This window comes from Equus przewalskii, chromosome 1 (genome assembly GCF_037783145.1).
Source record: "Equus przewalskii isolate Varuska chromosome 1, EquPr2, whole genome shotgun sequence".
Classification (NCBI taxonomy): Eukaryota; Metazoa; Chordata; class Mammalia; order Perissodactyla; family Equidae; genus Equus; species Equus przewalskii.
The window spans coordinates 147,206,242-147,223,212 of NC_091831.1; the positions used below are offsets into that span (position 1 = coordinate 147,206,242).

The window sequence follows — 16,971 nt, forward strand, 5'->3', positions numbered from 1 at the left end:
CATTGGCTCCTAGCACCCACCAAGCAGAGTCTCAATGCAGCCCGTCTTCCCCACCTTCTAAGCCTGCCTTGCAGCCACGTACATGACACTGCCCTCAGTGTGTTACCTCCATCTGTGTTCTTCCCTCCCCTGGGCTGCCGCATCCCTCCCCTCACCCACACATCCTACCTGTTCTTCAAGGCCCGACTCAGATGTCACCTCTCCTCTAGGTTCATCCTCCCATAGCTCTGATCACATGCCACCTCCCAACGTCTTTTTCTGGCTCCTCCTCCTGGCCCTTAGTGATGGGGTTTTCTCTGCTCACTTTCCCTGGGTGGTCTCATTCATTCGTGGCTCTGGCCACCACCTCTACTCCAGCTCCCCCTGGAGCTCTGGGCCTGCGTTCCAGACACCCTGAGACAGCTCACCTCACTGTCCCTCACATCCTTCACGTCCCACATGCCCAAAATCAGGCTTGTAATTTTTCCTCATCCTCTCCTCGAATCCTCACCCTCCTCCTGTCCTGAGGACCATGGCTCTGTGGGGTGCCTGTTATGTGTTATGATGCATATGGGAAGCCATCTTGTTTGTCCCTCTGGTGCAGTTCTAAATGGCATGTCTCACTGACATATACCCCTTCAGGTACATGCCTACATCATCAGCTACCTGAAGAAGGAGATGCCCAGCGTATTTGGAAAGGAAAACAAGAAGAGAGAGCTCATCAGCAGGTTGCCAGAAATCTACATCCAGCTGCAGCGGGAGTACCAGATTTCCGCCGGGGACTTCCCCGAGGTCAAGGCCATGCAGGTACTGGGAGCCCATTACAATGTCAGGGAAGGGGGGCGGAGAGGCACTGCCACCCTGTCCGGCTGGTTGCTGAGTCCACTTGAGGGTTCCATGGTTTAGGATGGAGACCGCAGTGAATTCATCTTCCCAATGCTGATCCGTGATCATAGGCTCCTGTGAATAAAGGAGAAATTGCCTGCCTCCCAAAACATTTAAGCAAAAAGGGACACATTTCCAGAAGTAGATTAAGCTTGTTACCAAACCTGAAGTGAGTTTGCTCACCCATTGCACAGCAAGCCAATCTCTGACACCGGGGGTGGTGGAAGAAAGTAGGAACTTTATTTCTGCACAGTGCTGAGCAAGGAGAGAGGGCAGCTAACGCTGAAATCCCAAACTCCCCAAAAAGCTAAAAGGAAGGGTTTTTATTTGGGGCTTGAGGTAGGGGAGGGGAAGCATATGGCCTTGCTGGTCAGAGCTTTCCCACCAGCCTGTCTTTGGCCTTGAGACACTTGCAGAGAGGTGGGAACTCATGACCTTGCTGGTCAGCCGCTTTCCCACCAGCCCGTATCTCTTTGCGGGAGGAGATAGTCCAGGTGCTTGTCCTTGGCGGTGTCTGTCTCCATGGAGGATAGTGGATTCTGGAGCCAGGAAGCCAGAGAGTAAGCAGGGAATGAGTGTTTTGGTTTTAACCCCATATATGCTGAGTTTAATGTGGGGAAACTGATATCAGGGTCGATATCAAGCTCACATGAAAAAGTCAGATGAGCAGCCCTCTCAGACTATGTTCAAGGTTGATTTGACGTTGAGGCGACACCTGTTCTGCAGAATCCCGGAACCTTAAGGGAATTAGAGCTGAGAGGGACCTTGAAGGTCACCTCAGGCGGTCTCCTCAAGCCAGCCCTGCCCAGCGCTGCCAAGCGCTGTGGGATTATGTGCTCAGGCAGCGTTGCTGCTGCAGGCTCAGGGGCCCAGACAGAGGGATGGGGGTTTGTGGACATGGCTGGACTTTGCCGGACACAGCAAGCTGTGCTCACTGAGGATTTTGCTTAGAGGTCAGCATTGGGCAGCCTTTGGCCTGATTTCAGGGTCTCCCTGAGCTGTGTCGGGCAGCCTCAGATGAGCCCGATTGGGTGCTGCATTCAGCTGCTTTGGCCTGACCAGGGTGTCCACCCCGCTACAGTGGTGTTAGATGCCCATAGCCATACTGACCATGTCTTCCCGAGCGAGGCCATTCCACCTGGCTCCTTCCAGGGCCAGACTGACCACTTTCTTGTCCAGTGCAAGAAGCCAGCTGCACTGGAGGCCACAGTCCTCTCTGGAAAGCAGGCAACATCAACTCAGATGCCTGCAGCCAGCAGCTGGTAGCGTGAACAGGCAGGCCACGCGAAGAGAAACCATGCCGCCCTCTCTGACCACCTTATTCTCTGACCTGTGATAGAGATGTGGGTTCCAATAGTCTCTTCCAGGAAGAAAACAATTCTGCGAGTGCAATGGGAACTTGTGGGGGCAGACGGCGGGGGTGGGGTGCAGACAGGGGAGGGCAGGCCCCACCTCGGTGAGAAGTCCTGCCCTGCCAGTGGCCGCTGCCCTTTGGGACCGTGGGCCTGAATGGTTCCCCAGAAGCTGGAAATCTGGATTTGTACGTAAAGTCACCTGGTTTTCAAATTTTGGCTCAAACTTCCAAAGAATACTATGTAGGCTGGACCAAGCAGGCCTGCAGCCTGGCTGCACCCTGGAGACGGGTGACGGCCTTCTGCTTTGAGCCCCAGAGAGAGACGGCACTGAACGGAGAGTTCAACTTAAAATACGCAGCTGGGAGGCCGGGCCTGTGAGCTGCCTGCCTGCCTCAGGAGGGGAGAGGAGGAGGAGGAGGAGGAGGAAGAAGGGTCAAGCAGTGGAGGCAAGGATCGAGCGGCTGCAGGAGGGGAAGCTTCCATCCTGAGGGTGTTGTTAATGTAAGCCTTATGGAAAGGAGACACTCAGACAGGAGTGGGTTACACTTACCATCTTGATGGCAGGGCTCAGGGTGCCTGCATCTGGGATGTATGATCTGGTCAAATGCGATTTAATTGGCTTCAAAATAAATACAGAAACATCTTTTTCTTCTAGAAATAGGTATTCGCATCCTCAGAGAATGAATCGGGGTTTTTATTGTAGTCACGAGACAGTGCGTTTGCAGGCTCCTGGGGCCTCTTGGAGTGGCCTTCCTGAGCAGGCTCCACTTTCACACCCTCGGTTGTGGCCTGCACCCCATGACCAAACTGAAAGACAACTGTTTCCTTGCATCCTTCAGATATTTTTGAAGGGAAATGGGTTTCTCGACTGAAATGAAAGCTATGAATAAATACACAATGCACACTAGGGCCTAATGGGGCTTCTGTGGCTCATTAGCCTAAAGAGGCTACCACGGTGACCCGTCCACAAAGAGATGGGGCTCCCGAGAACTGAGGCACCACCTAGCCCATCAGGGGGCCACTGCACCCTCCCTTTCAGGGCTTCACTGGCCCGTCCCCAGGTGAACCCCATAACATAGGGAGCCAACTCTGCGACCAGAGCTGCTCGTGGCCACGTTAGCCTCCGCCTGGCTGGGTCAGAGGACATCCAGGCCTCTCAGAGCTGGGACAGAGGGTCAGTCCCTGGGGAAGAAAACAAGGAAGCTGTGTGCCCCCTCACCTCAGGTGCAGCCACGGCCCGTTTAACTGGATGATACAGGAAGGGCCCAAACCTTCATTGAGAACCCTGTGGGTCAGGCCCCACCCCTGGTGCCTCAGCACCTTCACAGACCCCTGAGCACCCTAGGGCTGGGAGCGAGGAGTCCCACCTGACAGGTGGCCCGTGGCCCTGTATTCATTTATTCATTCATCTAAGAAATATCAATTAATCCTTCTATGGCCAGGCACTGTTCTAGGCCCCTGGAAGAAGTCCATGAGCAAAAATGAACCAATAACAAAAATAAAAACCCTTGGCCCTGTGGAGCATCCATTTAGGGTCACGGTCTCTGCCACTATGGCTGTGGCTGGCAGTGAAGTTTTGGCAGCAAAGCCCCTTGTTGGGACGTGTGCTCCATGTTATGACACAGCACTGTTGTGCTTTAGTGTAATTAATTAATTAACGTATTCAGTGTCTACTATTTAGTGTCTCTCTCCTGTTTTAGGCTGTGGTTCCATGAGACCGGTGACCCAGGTCCTGTTCACGGCCGTATCCCCAGCACCTGGGGTGTCGCAGGTGCTCAATAAGGAGGCGTTAGCGAGTTAATTAACAAGCGAGTGTATGTTTGTATCATAGCAGGCTCTAGGGCAGTGAGTTTCTGAGACCCTGACCCAGCCCTGACTCCCACAGGGCTTATTGACCAGCGGTTTCCCGAGCAGACCCCTGGAAGCTGGAAGAGGATTCTTCCTTGGGAAGCCGGCCAGACCCTGATCACACCACCCCAGTCCCTCAGGGAATGCCCGCTTAACATGGCATGCCTGGAGTCTGGAGGGCTGCTTACTGGCATCTGATGCTTCAGGCTGGTTTGCTGTCACCCAGGAAGCTTTGGGGGGATCATGGTGTGGGTCAGGGCCTCTGTCATCCCTGAGTCCGATGAGCATCTGACATCCCCTCCAACACAGGCCTTCAACCTCCTATCGACTGTGTCTGGGACAGCCGTGGGGGCATATGCTTAGCGATGACTTTATTATGATCTTTGTACATCTCAGGGTCACTCGGAGAGCTCACTGATGCCAGCCTTAAGTCTCTCTTTTGCTGAGCTCTCGTGGACCAAGGTGACCAGGGCACCTCTTAGCCACAGCAATCAGCCAGGTGTCTTTTGAAGGCTTTTGGCTGGTGCAGGGAGAGGCCCACAACCTGCTAGTGAATCTGCCTGCGCCTGCCCTGCACGCTCTGGGGAGGGAATCTAATTTACTGCACGGATGTGTCTGTACTGGAGATTGAGGCGAGCCCTGGCGAGGCCACCTTGATTGCTGACTTAGGTGTCCTCCTGCTCGGACAATTTGGCCCCCACAGCTGATGAGTTGGCAGCTTTTCAACAGCAGAGGGCAGCAGAGCCATCCCCATCTGCTCAAACCCTCCCGTGGATTTGAAACTACTTCTGGAGAATGTTGGCAGTAAGTGGGCAAGGGACAGTCCCGGGCGGCTGGGCTGGAGGCTGTGGTGAAGGAGCAGTTCCAGAATCTGGGGCTTGGTGGCTCTGACGGATATAATTGCTGACAGGAAATCTTTAAATTCCCCAGTGAGTATTCATCCCAATAATAAGACTTCTGTTCTGGAGTCACCCTGTGAGGGGCAGAGATGGCAGTGGTTTACCTTGTATCCCATACTCCCTGTGAGCCCTTGGGAGGCGGGTACCCCAGGGATCAGAGTGTAGGGCTTATTTCCCAAGTGCCTCTGGGGCGGGAATGGCTCTGCTCCTTCCTGTCCACCCCTACAAATATGTGCCCATTTCCTCTTGCCAGTTTTCCAGAGGTTTGCAGTCTGAAGCCACGTCCCCTGCACAGGGTGGAAAGTTTGGGCGGGCACCGCCCTCATTCATCCACTTGGCCAGACACAGGGGCCCTGTGTGTGCTCAGAGCTCGGGCTCCTTCATGAGGAAATAGGGTAGGTGTTCATGCACCCAGGGGAATCCAGACTTGTTTACCCCAACAGCACTCGGATTTTTGTGTAGGCTGCCTGCCCTCCGCCTCCTGAGCTTTCTCTTCTCAGTTCCCTTAGCTGACTGAGATGTTGGCAGCAGGAGCCCAAAGTGTTGGCAGCATTGTTTGGTGCTGATGTTGGGGGATGTGCAGGTGCCTGTGGTCTGTGAGTGAGGATGGAAGACACACAGACCGGAATGCACTTTAGAAACCAGGCCTGCGCTACCCGAGCCGTCCGAGCTGAGTGCGAGCTGCATGCTGGGTGTTGGCCCAGCCCAGCATGGTTTGACAGCCGCAGAGTTTCCTACTGAGAAGAGTGTTGGAGGTGCCTCTCTAGAGAGATGTCAGGCTGGTTAGCTTTCAGCTCTGTCCCCTCCACCATTTAAAGCTCAGGGCTCCACTTCTAAATAATAGCACAGAACATCTGCCCTGCCAGTACACCCTAGAGACCACAATTTTGATTCTCTGTTGAGAACAAGCTAAGTGTCCAACTACATGGGACAGAGTAAATAGAGTGCAGTACTATGTAGCTATCAAAAATAAGGCTGTATAAAAATTAATGTCACAGAAAGATATACCTTATTTCTTAAAAATGCAAGTTATTAAACAATGTGGCCTTATTTCAGTTAAAGTGTGTGTGTGTTTATAAAAATAGCCAGAGGGGCCAGCCTGGTGGTGCAGCAGTTAAGTGCGCACATTCCACTTCGTTGGCCTGGGGTTCGCCGGTTCGGATCCCGGGTGTGGACATGGCGCGGCTTGGCGAGCCATGCTGTGGTAGGCGTCCCACATGTAAAGTAGAGGAAGATGGGCACAGATGTTAGCTCAGGGCCAGTCTTCCTCAGCAAAAAGAGGAGGCTCGGCAGCAGATGTTAGCTCAGGGCTAATCTTCCTCAAAAAAAAAAAAAAAATGCTAGAAATGTATGCCAAAAAATGTCAGCAGAGGTTATTGCTAGGTGAGGGTATTACAAGTGATTTAAGATTTTTATTTTTGTTTACCACTTTTTTCCCAGATTTTTACAATAAAAGTGTGATATTTATGGCAGCATAAAGTTTTCTTTTTTCCCAACTGCCTGTCGCATTACTTCTGTCCAAAACAGTCAGGTCTGAGGGATATATGAAACCTCTTTTCCTCGACCCTCCCTGAGACATCTCCAGGAAATTGCAAGCCTGGCTGGTCCCTCTCTGGCCATCTAGGATTGTCCGAACAGAAATATACTTCACAGAGAGTCCATGTAAAAACTGCTGCACCTGGAATTTTCTGCATTTATTTGGCAAAACTGCTGTTGAAGACATTTTTCAATGAGGCCCTGCTTAAAGAGCCCCAGGTGACCCCCACAATTCAGGGCCAGAGAAAGCTTGTCTCTCGCGATGACCAGGTGGTTTCTCCCTCAGCGAGGGGTGTGACCGCTAGGGACCCCAGCCGGGACAGCTGAGGAGCAGTGGCTTTTCTCACCTGAGTAGTCTGATGTGAGGAGTCACTCCTTCTTGCTTTTAATTACTTGGCTTTTCCTTTTCTCCTGACTTTCTTCTGTTTCATGTTATTTTTTCACTGTAAGCTAAGTCAAGCCCTTTTTGAAGGTAGACAGGAACTAAAAAACTAGAAAGTCCTTCCTTTATTATGACATAACCTCCCTGAGGGCAGAGGCCACGGCTTTTCTTGTTTATATCCCCAAGCCCCAGAACAGGGCCTGGCACAAAACAAATGACCAATAAATGTTGGGTGGATGGATGGATGAAGATGGATGGACGAAGGATGGATAGATGGATGGATGGCTAGATGGATGACTATATGGATGGATGGAAGATGCATGGATGAGTAACCAAGGAGAACCAACGTAGGAAGGAAGGACTGTTTCCACAGAGCCTCTGTGGCCTCTACAGTTGGCTCCTGTCCCAACCAGGCTATTGCTGTGTCTCCTGGAGCCATCTTCCAAGCCTGAGGTCCTGCAGCCCTATCTGCCAACGGGCCAGGTCTCCTGGGAGGTGGAGCCAAGACCTGCCTGGACCTGGCTAGTGACACAGCCCTATTGGCTGGATTTATACTCGCTCTCCCCATTCCTACTCCTCTCCCCCTTACCAGTTTCAACTTTTACTTATTTGTACCCTAAACTACATTTTTTTAACTGATCCCAAAACAATGTCCTTCAATAATTGTTTTACCTAGGTAAGTCCCTCTGTCACAGCTTCACGTTACGGCACAAAGAGCACTAGTCAAGGGCAGGTTACATGATCTCTAGTCTTGACTCCACCAGGACGCCTCAAGTGCTTTCTGTAAAACGGGGTTATTAGTACCTGCCCTTCCTTATTCCTATCATTGTTGTGAAGATCAACTGAAATATGTTGTAAAATCACCTTAAAAGATAAAATACTAAATCTCTAGAGCTCTAAAAAAAGGCAGGATGAAGGCAGCTGTCTCCAAGCCCTAGAGGATTGCTGCCCCTCATGCTGCCGCCAGCAGAGATCAGCTCCTGGAAGAAAACGTTGCATCCCAGGTGTCTTGTTTCTGGTCCCAAAAGCCACTCCTGTATCTGGCGAGTTTGGATGTGGAGACCCCACTAAAGAGGGAGCTCTGGGACAGCCCAGGGTCTGAGATGTCCCCTTTAAGGGAGAATTCATCTCCGTCCAGCTATCCCTCTCTCTGTTCACTTCCCGACAGGAGGGCCTTGACCAAGTCTGTGGTCTCTCCTTTTGCAGGAACAGCTTGAGAACTACGACTTCACCAAATTCCACTCGCTGAAGCCCAAGCTGATCGAGGCCGTGGACAACATGCTGAGCAACAAGATCTCGTCCCTGATGAGCCTCATCAGCCAGGAGGAGATGAGCATGCCCACGCAGCTCGTGCAGGGCGGTGCCTTCGACGGCACCGCCGAGGGCCCCTTCAACCAAGGCTACGGGGAGGGCGCCAAGGAGGGCGCCGACGAGGAGGAGTGGGTGGTGGCCAAAGACAAGCCCATCTACGACGAGCTCTTCTACACCCTGTCGCCCATCAATGGCAAGATATCGGGCGTCAACGCCAAGAAGGAGATGGTGACCTCCAAGCTGCCCAACAGCGTCCTGGGCAAGATCTGGAAGCTGGCCGACTGTGACTGTGATGGCATGCTGGACGAGGAGGAGTTCGCACTGGCCAAGCACCTCATCAAGATCAAGCTCGACGGCTACGAGCTGCCCAACAGCCTGCCCCCCCACCTCGTGCCTCCCTCTCACAGGAAGTCCCTGCCCTGAGGGGCAGGCCGCACACGGGGTGGGGGGTGGGAAGTGGGGGACCTGGGCCTGAGGCCCACACTGCCGTTGACTCACTGAGTGACCCTGGGCAAGGCACTGCCCTCTCTGTGCCTCCATTTCCCCATCTGTAGAATGGGGAGGGCAGACACTGGACACTAGATGAGGTCCTTTCACCTCTAAAATTTCCTGAGTTTCTATTATAATATTGGAGAGAGGGGCTGGATAAGGAGATTGAAGGGTTGAGAAGAAAGAGAAATTAACCAAAGAGTACTGAGATGTCCGGGGAGGTGCAGATGGGGAGGTGGGCTTTGTGGAATCCCAGAGCCACGGGGAGCGAGCTGGGGGCTCTGCTGGGGCAGCCGAGGCTGCTGGGCTTCCCTGGACCACTCATCATCGTGAACCTCTCTGTCCCTCAGAGGGCACTGGGAGGGAGCAAAGATGATCTTATTTGTTTCCTGCTATAGTCAGAGTGGAAAAAAACAGAGCAGAGAGGGTTTCTGTTCTGTCCAAACTCTGCCAAAGAGAAGGAGACTGCTGCCCCAGGTTTGAAAGGAGGAGGCGCGATGTCTGGGTGCCCCCCGTCCCTTCTGCAGCCTCCAGCAGAACACGCCGCCCAGCCAGCAACAGCCACTGTCCCAGCACCCCCTGACCAGCCCTCCCAGGGCCCCCTGACCCGGGCCCGCCCAGCAAAGTTGTATGCGGGTAGGAATTTGGAACTCACAGCCTTTATTAACCCCTGGCAAGATTTCTAGTATTCAAGTCATGTTGAAGTCTGAAGATTAGCTTTTCTTACTGGCCTGTCCAATACTATGTAGCAACGTCTATGTATCATACTTAATGACAGTAAGGAGAAGACGTGGCTCTCCTCAGGCCTCAGTTAGTGCAGTTCCCTGTCCCTAGGTCTCCTTGGTTGACGGCAGGATTTAAATTAAGCAAAAACACGTCTTGGTGTGTGCTGTGTCCTGGGCCTGTGGACACAAAGGGGAAAGAGAGGCCAGCCTGCCCCGGGCTGTCAGGTAGAAAACATCAGTCTACAAGCATTAGACACTATTTTTATAAAAAATAGGCATTTTTATTATGTCCAGTTTTTTTCTTACATAAAAGCCTTTATACAGAAACGGGATAGACTATTTCATATAAAACCTTTTCTTCGAAAGGCTGTGCAGTTGGTATCATGAATGCCCATCGCAAGGCAGGATTTGGGGACGTACCTGGACACTGGCTCCTGAGGGAGGGTCTTCCCCCATGTAAACCTCTCTGGACTGCTCGCTCAAGTGCCTGGGTCTAGTGGAGGGGCTGATGGTCACTGCCACCCTCCCTGACGTGTGGGCTCCAGCTTGGGGATGCACATGCCTTTCACCAGTATTTATGCAATAAAAGACAAAAGGATGACAGCTGATGGCATGGGGCCCTGCGGCATCAGAAATGAATGAAACCAGAACAGGTCCACCTGGGCCTTCCAAAACTACATATTTTTTTTTTCTGATGTCCCCTGTGACATCAGGGTCAGAAGTGCAGACTTAGGGAAGATTTTTCTTTTAGAGAAGCAGTTATCCAGATGCCAGCCCTCACCCTCCCAAGCTCACTTTCTAAGTCATTTTAAGAGAAGTAAATGCATAATATGGTTTTTAATCTTAATAAGCACTTTTAAATTAATTAGACACATAGAAAAAAGACGTTTGTAATTCCAGTACTGTAATATGAGCAGATAGTTCTGTGAACGCCTGATGACTGCACAGTGAAGTCCACCGCAGGGCAAATAGAGAAGAGAGTTCATTTGTCCAAAGGTTTAGAGATGCCAAGGTAGCTGGTTTTCCATTCAGAATTATCTTGTTCCCTTAACTCAATAGTCATTTATAAACATCAATTGTCATATATAAAGATAAATATATACACATACGTATATCACATGAGTATGTATTTTTGACACTTGTCAACGTGTGTCTATGTAGATATGGCCAAGTTTTGTCTACGTAGAGACGTAGGAAAGCTGTCTTAGAGGGCCAGCAGACTGTTTCTGGTTTCTACGTGGAAGGAAACCTCTCATGGTGTGACCCCTACCCCCATGCCCTCAGGTGGGAGAATGTCTGGCAGCTGAATCCTTTCCCTGCTGGGGGGAAGAAAAAAAAGTCATGTGTCCATTTTTCTTAATTTCTTCTCTTACGACATGAAGTCATTCATCATGAAAAGTTGATTGGAAAGAAAAACGCTGGAAAATATTATGAGGGATGGCGGCCAAGTGAGGACCCGTATCTTCCCAGGACCCACACAGAGTTCCTTGGGTCTGTGTCCATAGCACCCCCACCTTGTCCCCCCGCAGTGGGGTGGCCGAGCCCTCTCGGAGCTGTTCCCCTTGACCGGCCATGTTGCCCCTTACACCCCAGTTTTCAAAGTGCCCTTCCCCAGAGTGTTTACGGATGGGCAGGAGGGTGGAAGTAGATGAACTCTAGCTCTGTGAAACTATCTTCATGCTCTCCATGGTTCCACAGGAGAAAAGCTAAGGATCTTGAATCTATTTTCTACACAGCACATGTATGGCATGACACAAACTTCTGCAGCCTTGAGTTTAGGGGAGAAAAATGAAAACTTCAGCCTACTTCTCCCAGAGTCGTCTTCCTAGTTGTCAGCCTGGTAATGAGGCCCTCTTGAACCTACCTGTAAGGAAATGTCGCCCTAAGACCTGCCGAAGCCCTAGCTCCAGGGTCCCACGCAGCCGTCCAGCCTGCCTCGGCCTCATGCCCCAGCCCGGCCTGGGATGTGGACTCTTTCCTTGCTGCGCGCTTGCATGGCCCAGGACGGGGTCACTCTTCCATGGGGAGGCCGTTCATTCAGTTGGCTCTCGCTTCTTCAGGGCGGGGCTGGGTTCTCTTTGGGACATGTTACACAGCAATAGCACCTTTGGATTTGGGGCAATGTTCCTCCCACAGGATGGTGGGCTGGAGGAGCTGGATTCTGTGTCATGGGACTCAGTGTCCAGGTGGGCCAGAGAGCATGCAAGGAGAAGCAAAATGCCTCCTGCTCTCCCCTAACACTGCCCCCGCCCCCATTACCAGCCTGCAGGAGAGGCCTCGGCAAAGCCCTGGCCCCACTGCCCTGACCACAGCCCTTTCTGCTGTCCGCTGGGTCTCCTAAGGAGCCCCGCCCACCACACCGGGAAAGTCCTATACTGGAGTCCAGCGCCCAGGGTGGGGTTTCACCACCAGAGTCATGGCCTGACAGCCCCAGGTGGACCTGTCCACTTTGCACCTTACACTCTGTCATAATGCCCTCGGCACCTTGCCTTGAAGATGGGGAGAGCGTTTCGCAGAGGCACTGTTGATTTCCTCCAGGGAGTGTGGCAGAAGAACATTCTTAGGACAGATAACCACTGAGTTTATTCAGATAAACGTGGGTCTAATTTCAGAGTGTATCAGATTACATGTCAATTAGCCGATGCGGTTAATACACAGTGCTTCTATTTTTTTGTAATCTTGTTTTGAAGTGTCAAACAAACAGGATGCAGTCTACTGATCAATAAACTTCTGGAAAAATCAGACCTTCACCCCATCGGCTCTGGTTTCCAGTGACTGCGTGCCAGCTGTCTCAGGAGTGGAGCGGGGGTCCCTTGGATCCATTCTGAATGAAGCAGAGGAGTCAGGGAGGGTGCGCCCCTTCTGTGTGCCGTCCCTGTGACCCACTACCCGTCCTGTGTCCTCTCTGGGTGGCTTCTTTAACAGGAAAGCAGCTCCATCAGCTGGGGGCAGAGGCCAGGTCCGGGAGCAGGCCCCCAGGGAGGCTCAGGTCCCAACTCAGAGTGACTGGAAGCTAAGACTGGAGGGGGCCATGGAGGTGGACCCTTCTGAGGCAGGGACAGGGCATCACTGAGCACTCTCCAAGGAGACCAGCCCACCGTGACGTCCTCTCTCCAGTGTTCGGGCAGGCCCATGCATCTGAAGGTGCAGTCCTGCTAAGGTGGAGCCCCCAGGCTGGCTACCACTGCCCCTGCCTCTTGCCACACATCACAGGTGTGGACCACCCATAGCAGACATCCAGGTTTTTCCCACTAGCGCACATCTGCCCTTTTGGCATTCCACACCTGGAATTTACTTTGCAGAGCACTCCCTGCTTTCCCATCCTCAGTCTAAGCCTTGAGGTTTGGGTGAGATAGACCCCCATCTTTTTCTAGGGTGGGTCCTAATTGGCTTAAGCCAATTAGAGTATTTCATCCCCCTGGTCACAGAAATTGGTTCAGGAATGGACATGTAGCTCAATTCAAGCCTATGAGAGCCAGGCCCCTCAGACTTCTGTTCCAACTCTTGAGAGAGATGTTCTCTCCTCTCAGAACCATGCAGTGGAAAGAAGTGAGTCTATTGGTGCAACAGTATAAACAACATTGAGGGGAGTGTCCAGAGCTGCTGGGAGTAGGGGAGTGAGGTTAGACTGACAGCAACCACCCTGAGGAAGATGAAGATGAAGGAGGCATTGAGAAAGGCAGAGGGAATCCAGGTGGTATCATTTGAGCTGCTGGATCAAACCTTACCTAAAGTCCTCCTCCTGCCAGACTTTTCAGTTACATGGGTCAATGCATTCCCTTTATGTTGTTTAAACCCATTTGACTTGAGATTTCAGTTACTGACAATGTACATAATCCAAAACTATGTACTGACCAATGGGGATTTCAGCAGGGGCTGCAATCAGTTACTGCAAAAGAGGAGCAGGTCCTTTCAGCGTGTGCAATGGCTTTAGCTACAGTTGAGCTAAGAAGGAAGAAAAGCACTTCCAAGCCCCACTCAACAACCTCAAATGAAACAACCTCTGTTGAGATCTCTGTGCAAAGCGTCCTGCAGCTCCATCCTGTCCTCTGGTGGCCACATCACACAAGATGCCTGGGGCAAGGGTCTTAATAGGAGGAGAAACAAGCTTACGGGGGCAGGAGAGGGGACTTCCTAGAAGAAGCAGGATTTTAACTGGGGCGGATAGGATAGAAGAATGTGGGCACTGGGGAGCAGAAGGGGCATTCTAAGCTGAGAGAGGGAACAGCTGAGCCCAGGTCTGGGCAGGAAAGCTCTGGTCCTGTCCAGGCAATGGGGTGTCTTCATAGGCGTGAGCAGAGTTGTGCTCTGGGAGGTAAGTCTGAGGACCGTGTGTAGCTGAGGAGCAGGCAGGATGATGAGCTGGGGACCGGTGATGAGCCAGATTCTTCTTCTCAGATCTCTGGCAGCAGATTGGCAGCTGCGTCTTGGGATGAACAGGGCAGGTGGAAGGAAAAAAGGAAACCACTCACCTTGGTGTTATCTGGGCCTGGGGAGGAGACCCGGCTGGACTGACGGAAATGGCAGATAGCAGGGGCTGTGTGGGGAGGGGAGAGAGAGCAGGAAAAGCCAAGAATCTGCAGGGGCGGTGAGCATAGACAGGGTGGGAGGGTGGACCGTGGAGCGCTGGGGACACACAGCGGCAGCCACTGGCAGCTGACTGGATCTGGGACTGCAAGCAAGGAGGAGGCTCGGGCTCATCCCAAGCATCGGGAAGACAGTGGCAGGAGGGACCTCGCAGGGAGAGGACAACAGACACAGGGGAGCTGCCCCACCCCAAGAGCACCGTGCCCCTCACTCTGAGCCCCCGCCTGGGGATCAGGTGTGGTTCCTCCTGCCCAGCTCTCGAGGGCAGGCTGCGGCCGCTGCTCCCCTCACTGGCTTCGACTGTCGAGGACCCCCCGATGAAGAGTGTTGCGTCTCCTCTCAGAGCCCCTGGGGCTGCCGGATGGATCGACCCACACTGCAGACACAGACACAGACACACACTGCAACCCAGTGACTGCTACCCTGAGTTGAGCCAGGTCGTTCTGTGACACCACCTGAGTTAGAACTCGCTCTCTCTGGCATGTAGCTTAAAGTTGCTCGTGGAGGGACAGAGAGGAGCCTGCTGGCCCCCTCCGCAGCCCCTGCCCCCAAGCCCGGGCCCAGCCGGCTCCGCGGGAGCACAGGGCCTGGGTGCCTCTCTGTGGAGCCCCCAAAGGTGAACATTGTGTCTCTGACTTTGTCATTTCCACAGCTTCTGCGGCACCAGGTTATCCCTTCCCAGGGGGAGCCCCCTTCAGGAAGTAGCCCCCAGGCATGAGGAGGCATGCACCTTCCTGTCCTGGGCTAGGTTGGATGCATTTCTGTCAGGGGGGCCTGGAAAGCCAAGCACAGGGTGTGTTGATTCCCCTCTGTCTATGGGGTGTTCCCCAGGAGAAGACGACAGGGCCACGGCCCAACATGCTCCCTCCATCCCCGCCCCTGCAGGTGTTCACAAAGAGGGCCTGCAGGGTTGCAGAAGCTTCTGACCAGAGGTGCCTTTAACCCAGACCGCAGCCCCCCACAGTACTCCCACCCAGAGCCAACTCAAGGCCATCCCATGGTCCTCTGCGTCTTGGGAGCCAGGACCCCCGGCTGACGTTGGGGGATGATGATGGAGGAGATCCTGGAGCAATGTCTACAGCATTCTTGAGCCGCCCCCTCCCAGTCTGGGCCACGCCCTGCGGCAGGTGGGAGGACAATGCCTTCTGTGTGCCGTCATCCCGGCCCTGCTTGCTAAAGAGGAGGACCATGGCGTAGCCCCAGCTCCGGCCTCGGCCTTAGCCTCTCCTCCCCACACAGCCCCTGCTATCTGCTATTTCCGTCTGTCCAGCCGGGTCTCCTCCCCAGGCCTGGACATCACCAAGGTGAGCCGTTTCCTGTTCTCCTTCCACCTGCCCTATTCATCCCAAGAAGCAGCTGCCGATCCAGAGATCTAAGAAGAAGAATCTGGAAAGTGGGGTGGGGTGAAAGGGTCCCTGGGACATTCAAGCACAGGGCATCAGCCAGAGCCCCAGAACCTTACCTGGCTAGGCTCCAAGCTTCGATCCTCCACCAAATGTGGGGACAGTCTGGCAGGGAGGGGCCCCCTTACCCCTGGCAGAGGCACACCTCTCCCAGGGAGTCATCCGTATCCATACTCCCCCCGCCCCAACATCTCCAGCTTAGGGAAACGTCTTGTGGTCCCTAGTCCCCAGAGGGCTGCAGGCCTGCTGGCTGGTCAGCCCCATAATCCCCAGCAGCTCCTTGGGGCTAAAGGACACCTGAAGCAGGGGGCCAGGGACGGCTCTCCTGGTCCAGTCCCGCCATGGACTCTGCGTACGAGGTGGGCCACGTTCGCAAGCTGCAGGCACGGCACATGCGGGTGCAGGAGAAGACTTTCACCAACTGGATCAACAACATCTTCCAGCACGGCCGGGTAAGTGTAGCTGGGTGTGCACCACAGCCCACCTGTACCATGCCCACAGCTCCCTGGCCAGTGGACCCTGGGGGGCTGACTGTGAGGTCATCCACTAAGGTTTCTCTCGACCCTAAAGCACAGCTAAAGCCAACGTTCCCTCCTCAAGGCAGCTGCTCTGGGCTCTGCCCCTCATATCCTGGGATGGGGCAGACAGGTGAGGCTGGGCTGACCCTGTGCCTTCCCCGATTCCCTCCCAGGTTGGCATCAAAATCCAGAACTTGTACACGGAGCTGGCCGATGGCATCCACCTTCTGCGCCTGCTGGAGCTCATCTCCGGGGAGGCCCTGCCGCCCCCTAGCCGGGGCCGCATGCGCGTGCACTTCCTAGAGAACAGCAGCCGAGCTCTGGCCTTCCTCAGGGCCAAGGTGGGCACTGGGGAGAGGGCTCTGGGCCTGGTGCTGGGGCGGGCAGCGGGGGCAGGCTGGACCACTAGATCATCTTTCCTTGGCTGGCCACAAGGCAGAGCAGAAGCTCTGGAGCCTGAATTCAGAAGCAGCAGCTGGGATACTGGGGGCCAGGAAGCAAAGCCCTTCCTTGCACGGTTCTCCCAGCTTGAAGCAGGAACAGCCATCATTCCTGGCGGGTGGGACTGAAATACGCCATTGACAGTGATGAGAGAATCGCAGGGTTCGAAGCTGAAGGACTGACTCTTAACCTTCCCTTTTCATAAATAAGGAAATTATTTACCAGGCAAGACCCATGGTCAACTGGCCAGCAGAGTCCAGATGCGGGGCTGTGGGAGGCAGGCTGAGGGTAGGACTCGGGAAGAGCCCGGACACTGAGCCAGGCAGTGGAGGGAAGAGACACAGGCTCTGCCTTGGAGAAGCTGGACCAGATAGCAGGGAGGGGCTCAGCCAACAGGAGGGACCCTGAGAGAAAGAGACGAGCCAAAGAAAGAGTCACTAAAAGGAGGCAAGAGCTCGAGGGACACGGAGGGACCCTTGTGCCCAGTGTCAGGGGGCTGTGCATAGGTCATTTATACTGAGAACCGGGAACTGGGAAGCCACAGCTCTCCTGGCCTCAGGTACTGAAGCCGGGAGGTGGCTGTTCCTGGAGGCTGGGAAGTCACCGACCTGGA

The 16,971-nt window shown here is 53.7% G+C and overlaps 2 protein-coding genes across 3 annotated transcripts in view; both read left to right on the forward strand.

Annotated features, from left to right (window-relative positions):
* The window catches only part of EHD4 (EH domain containing 4), a 76,711-nt gene extending 64,552 nt beyond the window's left edge, over positions 1–12,159 (forward strand). For both annotated transcript variants that reach the window (XM_070583368.1, XM_070583373.1), the window contains exons 5-6: positions 622–786; positions 8,091–12,159. In XM_070583368.1, the coding sequence (XP_070439469.1) occupies positions 622–786; positions 8,091–8,618 (693 nt within the window). In that variant the 3' untranslated portion in view covers positions 8,619–12,159. The remainder of the gene's footprint in view (positions 1–621; positions 787–8,090) is intronic.
* SPTBN5 (spectrin beta, non-erythrocytic 5) overlaps positions 9,182–16,971 on the forward strand; it is a 55,050-nt gene continuing 47,260 nt past the window's right edge. Inside the window, 4 exon segments of the mRNA XM_070624871.1 lie at positions 9,182–9,320; positions 15,377–15,739; positions 15,742–15,851; positions 16,091–16,258. Coding sequence (XP_070480972.1) covers positions 9,182–9,320; positions 15,377–15,739; positions 15,742–15,851; positions 16,091–16,258 — 780 coding nt within the window.